At 47.9% G+C, this 11,010-nt stretch overlaps 1 protein-coding gene across 1 annotated transcript in view; it reads left to right on the forward strand.

Annotated features, from left to right (window-relative positions):
- Positions 1 to 11,010, forward strand: part of MTPAP (mitochondrial poly(A) polymerase) — a 40,819-nt gene continuing 29,809 nt past the window's right edge. Inside the window, exons 1-2 of the mRNA XM_067781304.1 lie at positions 1 to 241; positions 297 to 1,155. Of these exons, the coding sequence (XP_067637405.1) occupies positions 127 to 241; positions 297 to 1,155 (974 nt within the window). The 5' untranslated portion in view covers positions 1 to 126. The remainder of the gene's footprint in view (positions 242 to 296; positions 1,156 to 11,010) is intronic.

The following is an 11,010-nucleotide window of genomic DNA, read 5'->3' on the forward strand; positions in this document are numbered from 1 at the left end:
GCTGACACGTTTTTTCTACGTACGTTCGTGAGTAACCACGGCTTTAGTTTTGTGATATATCTCTTTAAACTATTGAAAATTACTAATAAAATAAAAACTTTTTAATTAAAAACGATAAAAGAACCAATGATATACGCAATTATGCATTGTTTGTTAAGATACAATGCGAGGCAGCTACCAGCTTGGCGCAAACATCTAAAGAGAACATGCACGTCCAGACGAACTGCCACAAATGAGAAGGGTAGGTAATTGCTGGAGCAATTGCAAATTTAAAATATTAAAACCGTAATTTATAGAAAAACTCACCTTTAATGACATGATGCAACAACGCCAACAACAGGCCACAAGCAGTATTGTAGTTCAAGTGCAATCTGAAAAATCGTTCCCTGAATTGTATAACTATTGCGCTAGCTATGGTCAAATATTGAGTGCACATCATTATCGCGTACAACATGAGGATGATCAACATTACATACTACTAGAATTCGCTAGCACACAAGAAGCAACTGCTGCAATTTCTGCTTCAGTTTATAATGATGAATTATCCGGTGTGCCAGCGCATTCACCATTCCTTTGGTTTAAGGCAACAAGTAGTAAGCGTGCATTGAAAGCAGCTGCCCAAGCGACAACAGGCTTACTAAATATAACTGATGGAACTGAAAAGCTAGATAATTTTGTTTTGAATGATCTTCTATGTGCAGCACCAACTTTAGATGAACAAATTTTAGTATTACACCAACGTACACAATTAAATGATTTAGGTGTACGTTTGCGTTTCTTAGCTGCATTGCAAGTGCAACAGGCGGTGTCGGGTATGTTTCCATATGCAAATGCGCATCCATTTGGCTCATCAGTAAACGGATTTGGCAAAATGGGTTGCGATTTGGATTTAATATTGCGCTTCGATCGGGAAGTAGTGGGGGACGTAAATTTGAAAAAGCGTGCTAATGAAGGACGCTTAGTTTTTCACGCGAAGGAGAATTTAACAAATGGCCGTTCACAAACTCAGCGTCAAATGGAAATTATTGGTGATATGCTGCACCTTTTCCTGCCCGGTGTAAGTCATGTACGTCGTATATTGCAAGCACGTGTGCCAATTATCAAATATCATCATGAGCATATGAGTTTGGAGGTGGATCTCTCCATGAGCAATCTGTGAGTATCATATATACGCTGCAAAACTTGTATTTAACGATAGGGTATTAAGCTACTTTAATCCTTAATTAGTATGAAGAAGATGCAATTTTCTAAGCGGGAGTGCTAGTGTTTGTGAATATTGACTAAATTATTACATTGCTCTTTTTTCATAGTAGTGTAGTAAAAAAGTACCGGTTAAATTGCTGCGCTTTGACATGGCAGTAGTGAATTGTATTTCGAATCGTTTACTTATCCATTTATCGACCGTGTATGGTTGACAGCAATTAGATCGTTTTTCCATGTTATATATGCACCACCAGCTCCTTTCGAGATGTGCTTTTTCTGTTGAGATGCCTAAAATGCCGCGTGTGACGCCTGCACATTTTATATGGCGGGATAAAGGATATAATCCCAATTCGTGAGAGAGGGGCAGTCGTAAATGCTAGAATGTATTATGTTGTTGTTGTTGTAGCGATAAGGACACTCGACGAAGACCTTGGGGGAGTGTTATCGTTGTTGTTGGTCCTTTGTCGTATGCAGATCCGGTACCACGCCAGACCATCTCGGGAACGATTTGTTATGACCACATACGACCTTCTCTGGATCTCTCCGCGTTGGCGTGGCGAGTACCGAAGAAGATTTAATGATGAGCTGTACGAGCTGTACGCAGATATCCGCATAGTCCAGCGAATTAAAACGCAGCGGCTGCGCTGGTTAGGCCATGTTATGCGAATGAAAGAAGGTCGAGAGTGTTTCTATCGGAACCCGCCTATGGAAGCAGAGGTTGTTGTTGTTGTTGTAGCAGCGATAAGGTTGCTCCCCGAAGGCTTTGGGGAGTGTTATAGATGTGATGGTCCTTTGACGGATACAGATCCGGTACGCTCCGATACCACAGCACCATTAAGGTGCTAGCCCGACCATCTCGGGAACGATTTATGTGGCCACATTAAACCTTCAGGCCATCCCCTCCCTCCCCACCCCCAAGTTCCATGAGGGGCTTCCCAAATGGGAGTAGCACCTAAGAGGTTGTAACCTCTCTGCCGGTGTGGGTAAACTTTGGTCCACCGTAAAGTCCCTATCGGATCCGTCTAAGCCTTCGGCGATAAAGTGCTGTCGGATTCGAAAAAATGCGCGAGCGCTTTCTGCCGCCAATATGTAATGCATTCTACGGTCAACAAAGATAGACGGAGGGCCAACAGACACGCACATAAACATAAATTCAGCGCGTCACCAATTACCATCACCGCCAGAGATGTTGAAGATGCCATTGGTCACGCCAAACCATCCAAAGCAGTGGGCCCAGACCGCATAGCCATGCCGATGCTTAAAAGCCTAGGAAAAGAGGGTTTCAAATACTTAGCACATGACTTCAACCTGTCTCTTTCCACCTTTGTCATACCCGAAAAATGGAAATTGGCCAAGGTGGTCCCGCTACTAAAGCCTGGGAAACCAGCTAACATAGGGGAGTCGTATCGTCCGATATATATACTATCGCCAGTAGCAAAGACGCTTGAAGCCATTTTGCTCCCCTACTTACAAGCAAATTTGCAGCTAGCCTGTCATCAGCATGGCTTCAAAAAACTCCATTGCACCACCAACGCGCTAAATGCCCTCAGCACCCAGATAAATTGCGGTTTAAATCAAAACCCCCACCATAGAACAGTACTCGTAGCGCTAGACCTTTCAAAAGCTTTTGATACGGTCAACCATGGCACGTTACTGCAAGACCTGGAAGGGTCTACCCTTCCCCCATGTCTTAAAAGGTGGACCGCAAATTATCTGGGTGGTCGGCAGGCATCGGTGCAATTTAGAAACGAAACATCAAAACCAAGAAGAATTAAACAAGGGGTGCCACAGGGTGGTGTCCTATCCCCACTTTTGTTTAATTTCTACATATCTAAGCTACCTTCACCACCAGAAGGAGTCACTATCGTTTCATACGCCGATGACTGCACAATAATGGCCACAGGCCCAGGCCCACAGTTCGATGAGCTCTGCAGCAGAATAAACGGCTACTTCCCTGATCTCTCCAGTTTTTTCGCCTCGCGAAACCTGGCATTACCATCGACTAAATCTTCCGCGACCTTATTTACAACATGGACGTCCCAAATGTCGACCATTTTGAACATCCACGTCGATGGCACTACGCTACCGACTGTCCTACACCCCAAAATCTTGGGTGTGACGTTTGATCAGGATCTACATTTTGGTGAGCACGCAGCCGCAATTGTTCCGAAAATCCAGAGCCGTAATAAAATCCTCAAATTCCTTGCTGGCAGTACCTGGGGAAAAGATAAAGAAACGCTCATTACTACATACAAAGCAATTGGCCAACCGTTTACGTGCTACGCGTCACCCATATGGTCGCCAAGCCTAACCATTACCCACGGGAAGAAGCTACAGGCCTGCCAAAATACTGCTCTCAGAATCGCCACGGGCTGTCTTCTTATGTCCCCAGAACACCATCTACATAATGAGGCGAGAATACTCCCCATCAGGAGAGAAATGAGATCGCTTCCCAAGGCAGTCGGTTCTATGTACCGGAGCGACTCGGGATTTTTCCCGACCAAGGACTGTCATTTCAGTGTGACCCCAATTAATTTGTTTCGTCCCTCCCACAAATTGTCATCCTCCCAGCAGCTCCTTGCAGCAGGACTGCTCCATACTCTCTTACTCCGGGAAGGCATCGAATCCAATCCGGGCCCGTCTCCTGACCCCGGTCCTGAGAAATGGTTTTGCTACATCTGCCGGAAAAGAATCTTTTTAGGACGGTCATACTCTGTTCAGTGTGTCTCGTGCAAGGGATGGTTGCATCGGACAGGTTGTTCTGGGCTTGATCCCAAAACCCGACGTCCACGTATCTTTTATAAATCTTTTGTGGCTCCTTGCTGTTCACGCCCAAGGGCGTCCCGTAGTCTACGCCTAAGCCCCCCCCCACTACCTTCCAGCAGCCCCGCTGCTCAGCAAGCCACAACAAGTACCCGCTGCTGCTCGCGCCCCGCGGCGCCAACAACTCAAACAGCTGCTACCACTCATAACTACTATCTCCGTAGTTGAGTCGGTAGCAATGCTGAGCATCAGCCCCTTCCCCCGTCTTCCCCCCCCCCCCCCCCCCCCCACCCCTTTTTTTTTCCGGCAGCAATCGTGTAGGTCAGGGAAACAGACTCTTAGTCCCTAACCCTGTTTGCACCGTTCGCCAGCACAGAATATATATGTTTGCGACATCCGCCCGATGCAGCCCCTGCCTTGGGCGGTGCCACTTTCCTAGATGTTCTGGTCTCCGCGACGGCAACCCCGCGACGGGTTTCATTGCGCCATGTTGCCAGATCGCAAACCTCAATCTACCTGGTACCCCAATCCCTGCCCAAGGACGCCCAGTCCCAGGGCCACAACAGCAGTTGCGTCCTGGCCTTCCTCAACCCAGGCGTAGTCACCCGTCACTTACTCCCAGAGTGGCGACGTCTCCCCCTATGCACTTCAGAATTCTGCAGTTAAACTGTAATGGACTAACTGGGAAGATCACGGAGATATTCGATTTTATGAAGCGGCACAACATCCGCATTGCTGCGATTCAAGAGACTAAACTCACAGCAAGATCTGCACTGCAAACCTGTTCTGAGTATAATGTCCACAGAAAAGATCGCATGAGCGGAAATGGAGGCGGCCTCGCGTTTATCATACACCACTCTGTGCAATATCATATATTTGATCCTGGCATCGACCGCAGGGACAATGTCTTAGAACGTCAATGCCTATCTGTCCGGTCAGGAGATGCAAACCTAGAAATCATCAACATCTACATCCCTCCTGCCACCTGTTGCCCCAGTGGATACTGCCCTAATATTAGCGCCTTACTCACTGGCAATAATCGCATTATCTTAGGCGACTTTAATGCCCATCACGATCTATGGCATTCAAACATGCGGGCGGACAGTAGGGGTGAGATGTTGGCGGATCAAATATAAGAAACGACGTTCTGCACAATAAACGGACACGCCCCCACACGTATGGTAGGAAGCTGTCACAGTTCGCCGGATATCTCAATCGTGAGCGCAGAAATCGTAAACTGCGTCAACTGGCAGCCGATGGTAACATTGGCATCCGACCACCTGCCTATACTTATTTCGTTCGAGCGTACCGCCGACTTCATCGTTACAGAAAAACGCACTTTCATAAACTTTAAAAAAGGAAAGTGGGACGAATACAAATCTTTTACAGACAACCTCTTTTCTGCCCTACCAATCCCGACTGATGCCCGCCAAGGGGAGCGTGCTTTCCGCAACGTCATTGAATCCGCCTCGGCACGTTTCATTCCCGCCGGGAGAATTCCCGAAATTCGGCCCCACTTCCCGGCGGAGGCCGCAAATTTAGCGAGAGAACGTGACCTTATAAGACAGCTCGACCCAGGCGACCCCCAAATAAGGGATATAAACTAACGCATCAGATTGCTTGTGGATGAACACAAGCGGGCGAAATGGGAGGAGCACCTAAGAGGTTGTAACCTCTCTGCCGGTGTGGGTAAACTTTGGTCCACCGTAAAGTCCCTATCGGATCCGTCTAAGCACAATGACAAAGTTTCCATCGCCTTCGGCGATAAAGTGCTGTCGGATTCGAAAAAATGCGCGAGCGCTTTCTGCCGCCAATATGTAATGCATTCTACGGTCAACAAAGATAGACGGAGGGCCAATAGACACGTACATAAACATAAATTCAGCGCGTCACCAATTACCATCACCGCCAGAGAGGTTGAAGATGCCATTGGTCACGCCAAACCATCCAAAGCAGTGGGCCCAGACGGCATAGCCATGCCGATGCTTAAAAGCCTAGGGAAAGAGGGTTTCAAATACTTAGCACATGTCTTCAACCTGCCTCTTTCCACCTTTGTCATACCCGAAAAATGGAAAATGGCCAAGGTGGTCCCGCTACTAAAGCCTGGGAAACCAGCTAACATAGGAGAGTCATATCGTCCGATATCTCTACTATCGCCAGTAGCAAAGACGCTTGAAGCCATTTTGCTCCTCTACTTCCAAGCAAATTTGCAGCTAGCCTGTCATCAGCATGGCTTCAGAAAACTCCATTGCACCACCACCGCGCTAAATGCCCTCAGCACCCAGATAAATTGCGGTTTAAATCAAAACCCGCACCATAGAACAGTACTCGTAGCGCTAGACCTTTCAAAAGCTTTTGATACGGTCAACCATGGCACGTTACTGCAAGACCTGGAAGGGTCTACCCTTCCCCCATGTCTTAAAAGGTGGACCGCAAATTATCTGGGAGGTCGGCAGGCATCGGTGCAATTTAGAAACGAAACATCAAAACCAAGAAGAATTAAACAAGGGGTGCCACAGGGTGGTGTCCTATCCCCACTTTTGTTTAATTTCTACATATCTAAGCTACCTTCACCACCAGAAGGAGTCACTATCGTTTCATACGCCGATGACAGCACAATAATGGCCACAGGCCCAGGCCCACAGATCGATGAGCTCTGTAGCAAAATAAACGGCTACTTCCCTGATCTCTCCAGTTTTTTCGCCTCGCGAAACCTGGCTTTATCATCGACTAAATCTTCCGCGACCTTATTTACAACATGGACGTCCCAAATGTCGACCATTTTGAACATCCACGTCGATGGCACTACGCTACCGACTGTCCTACACCCCAAAATCTTGGGTGTGACGTTTGATCAGGATCTACATTTTGGTGAGCACGCAGCCGCAATTGTTCCGAAAATCCAGAGCCGTAATAAAATCCTCAAATTCCTTGCTGGCAGTACCTGGGGAAAAGATAAAGAAACGCTCATTACTACATACAAAGCAATTGGCCAACCGTTTACGTGCTACGCGTCACCCATATGGTCGCCAAGCCTGAAAATTATCCACGGGAAGAAGCTACAGGCCTGCCAAAATACTGCTCTCAGAATCGCCACGGGCTGTCTTCTTATGTCCCCAGAACACCATCTACATAATGAGGCGAGAATACTCCCCATCAGGAGAGAAATGAGATCGCTTCCCAAGGCAGTCGGTTCTATGTACCGGAGCGACTCGGGATTTTTCCCGACCAAGGACTGTCATTTCAGTGTGATCCCATTTAATTTGTTTCGTCCCTCCCACAAATTGTCATCCTTCCAGCAGCTCCTTGCAGCAGGACTGCTCCATACTCTCTTACTCCGGGAAGGCATCGAATCCAATCCGGGTCCGTCTCCTGACCCCAGTCCTGAGAAATGGTTTTGCTGCATCTGCCGGAAAATAATCTTTTTAGGACGGTCATACTCTGTTCAGTGTGTCTCGTGCAAGGGATGGTTGCATTGGACAGGTTGTTCTGGGCTTGATCCCAAAACCCGACGTCCACGTAACTTTTATAAATCTTTTGTGGCTCCTTGCTGTTCACGCCCAAGGGCGTCCCGTAGTCTACGCCTAAGCGCCCCCCCCCCCCCCCCCCCCCACTACCTTCCAGCAGCCCCGCTGCTCAGCAAGCCACAACAGTACCCGCTGCTGCTCGCGCCCCACGGCGCCAACAACTCAAACAGCTGATACCACTCATAACTACTACCTTCGTAGTAGAGTTGGTAGCAATGCTGAGCATCAGCCCCTGCCCTCGTCTTCTCCCTCCCTCTTTTCCGGCAGCAATCGTGCAGGTCAGGGAAACATACTCTTAGTCCCTACCTCCGTTTGCACCGTCTGCCAGCACAGAATATATAGGTTTGCGACATCCGCCCAATGCAGCTCCTGCCTTGGGTTGTGCCACTTTCCGAGATGTTCTGGTCTCCGCGACGGCAACCCCCCGACGGGTTTCATCGCGCCACGTTGCCAGGTCGCAAACCCAAATCATCCGGGTACCCCAATGCTTGCCCAAGGACGCCCAGTCCCAGTGCCACAACAGCAATTGCGTCCTGGCCTTCCACAACCCAGGCGTAGTCACCCGTCACTTACCCCCAGAGTGGCGGCGTCTCCCCTTATGCACGTCAGAATTCTGCAGTTAAACTGTAATGGACTAACTGGGAAGATTACGGAGATAGTCGATTTCATGAAGCGGCGCAACATCCGCATTGCTGCGATTCAAGAGACTAAACTCACAGCAAGATCTGCATTACAGACCTGCTCTGGGTATAATGTCCGCAGGAAAGACCGCGAGAGCGGAAATGGAGGTGGCCTCGCGTTTATCATACACCACTCTGTGCAATATTATATATTTGATCCTGGCATCGACCGCAGGGAGAATGTCTTAGAACGTCAAGGCCTATCTGTCCGGTCAGGCGATGCAAACCTAGAAATCATCAACATCTACATCCCCCCTGCCACCTGTTGCCCCAGTGGATACCGCCCTAATATCAGGGCCTTACTCACTGGCAACAATCGCATTATCTTAGGCGATTTCAATGTCCATCATGATCTATGGCATTCAAACTTGCGGGCGGACAGTAGGGGTGAGATGTTGGCGGATCAAATAGAAGAAACGACGTTCTGCACAATAAACGGAGACGCCCCCACACGTATCAACATCTACATCCCCCCTGCCACCTGTTGCCCCAGTGGATACCGCCCTAATATCAGGGCCTTACTCACTGGCAACAATCGCATTATCTTAGGCGATTTCAATGTCCATCATGATCTATGGCATTCAAACTTGCGGGCGGACAGTAGGGGTGAGATGTTGGCGGATCAAATAGAAGAAACGACGTTCTGCACAATAAACGGAGACGCCCCCACACGTATGGTAGGAAGCTGTCACAGCTCGCTAGATATCTCAATCGTGAGCGCAGAACTCGTAAACTGCGTCAACTGGCAGCCGATGGTAGCATTGGCATCCGACCACCTGCCCATACTTATTTCGCTCGAGCGTACCGCCGACTTCATCTTTACTGAAAAACGCACTTTCATAAACTTCAAAAAAGGAAAGTGGGAAGAATATAAATCCTTTACAGACAACCGCTTTGCTGCCCTCCCTATCCCGACTGATGCCCGCCAAGGGGAGCGTGCCTTCCGTAAGGTCATTGAATCCGCCTCGGCACGTTTCATTCCCGCCGGGAGAATTCCCGAAATCCGGCCCCACTTCCCGGATGCGAAAAAATGTGCGAGCGCTTTCTGCCGCCAATATGTAATGCATTCTACGGTCAACAAAGATAGACGGAGAGCCAATAGACACGCACATAAACACAAATTCAGCGCGTCACCAATCACCATCACCGCTAAAGAGGTTGAGGACGCCATTGGTCGTGCTAAACCATCCAAAGCAGTGGGCCCAGACGGCATAGCCATGCCGATGCTTAAAAGCCTAGGGAAAGTGGCACTTTGATGAAATACGGCACCTGAGAACCCAGCTGTATGAAGCAAAAAAACACAAGCAAGTCCTTGGTGAACCCACAAACAGGCGTCGGGCCTTTATGCCGGGAATTGCCCGGTGAATCCAGTACTAAAGGAAAAGTACCCAAAACTTGTGGAAGAGGAACGCATACTCCCCGGGGAAATGCGTGTCACTCTTGCTTAACTTCGTTCTGGATACTGTAACAGGTTAAACTCTTACCTATCCAGAATCAACCCCGACATACAAAATGTATGCCCCGCTTGCAATGTGTCCCCACATGACACCAACCATCTCTTTAATTGTAATGTGAAACCAACGCCTCTAACACCCCTTTCATTATGGTCCACCCCTGTTGAAACAGCAAGTTTCCTTGGACTCCTGTTAGAGGATATTGATGACAATTTGTGATCGGTCGCGGCTGTTAGGTGGGGCGAAGCACTGCTACAACAACAACCGAGCCTCGTCTGTTAGTGAAACAGGATTCGCCGCGGATAGGTGAGGTTGACAATTGGGTTTGGAGAAGCTATATATTGCGCTGGCAACCTGAAGGGTTGCGCTACACAGCCCCTTGAATCTGGTATTTTAGTCGCCTCTTACGACAGGCATACCTACCGCGGGTATATTCTGACCTCCTAACCCGCTGGGGTGGAAGCAGAGGTAGAGGGCGGCCCCCACTATGTTGGAAGGAGCAAGTGGAAAACGATTTAAACTCCCTTCGTGTGACCAATTGGCGCCGGTTGGGATTAAAAATTGGCGAAGCAGCGACCGGCGCGCCTTGTTGGACGGCCATAACCGTTTAGACGGTTAAGCGCCAATTAAGTAAGTAGTACATGCGACCTTCTAGGCCAACACGCCCTCCCACTCCCTAGATCCATGAGGAGGAGGGTCGCCAGAGCCTCAGCTGTTAACGAAACAGGATTCGCCACGGATAGGTGAGGTTGACAATTGGGTTTGAAGAAGCAATATATTGCGCTGGCAACCTGAAAGGGTTGCGGTACACAACCCCTTGAATCTATTTGGTATTTTAGTCGCCTCTTACGACAGGCATACCTACCACGGGTATATTCTAACCCTGGGGCAGAATGTATTATCTTTTTAAAAACATGTATTTTGATACAGCTTTATGTGGTTGTACCGATCTTACCCGGTTAAGCTAGCAAGCTTACCCTACTCTAGACCCTATACAACTAAAGAAACGCCGGTAATGCCTTGTCTAATTAATACCGTAAAACTGATTACAGACTGAATTAAATTCGGTGTGATTTCAGTTGGTTTTATTCGACTCGGTTATAATTTAATTTGATTTCACTTGAATCACTGGGTCTTATATGGTTTGTTAGATTTTATGAGACTTCATTTCATCTGATTGAAGTGATATGACTTGATTCGATTTGCATAGATATTTGCTTTAACATGATTTGATGGGATTGGAATTGGCTTCATTTATTTGACTGGACTTTAATTATTTTCATTTGATATAATTTGTTATGATTTTACTTGTTTGAAGTTGATTGGATTTTATTAGCGTAATCTATTTTATTTGACATTATTTGACTTGATATGAGTATGTAC

Source organism: Eurosta solidaginis, chromosome 4, assembly GCF_040869045.1.
Source record: "Eurosta solidaginis isolate ZX-2024a chromosome 4, ASM4086904v1, whole genome shotgun sequence".
NCBI lineage: Eukaryota > Metazoa > Arthropoda > Insecta > Diptera > Tephritidae > Eurosta > Eurosta solidaginis.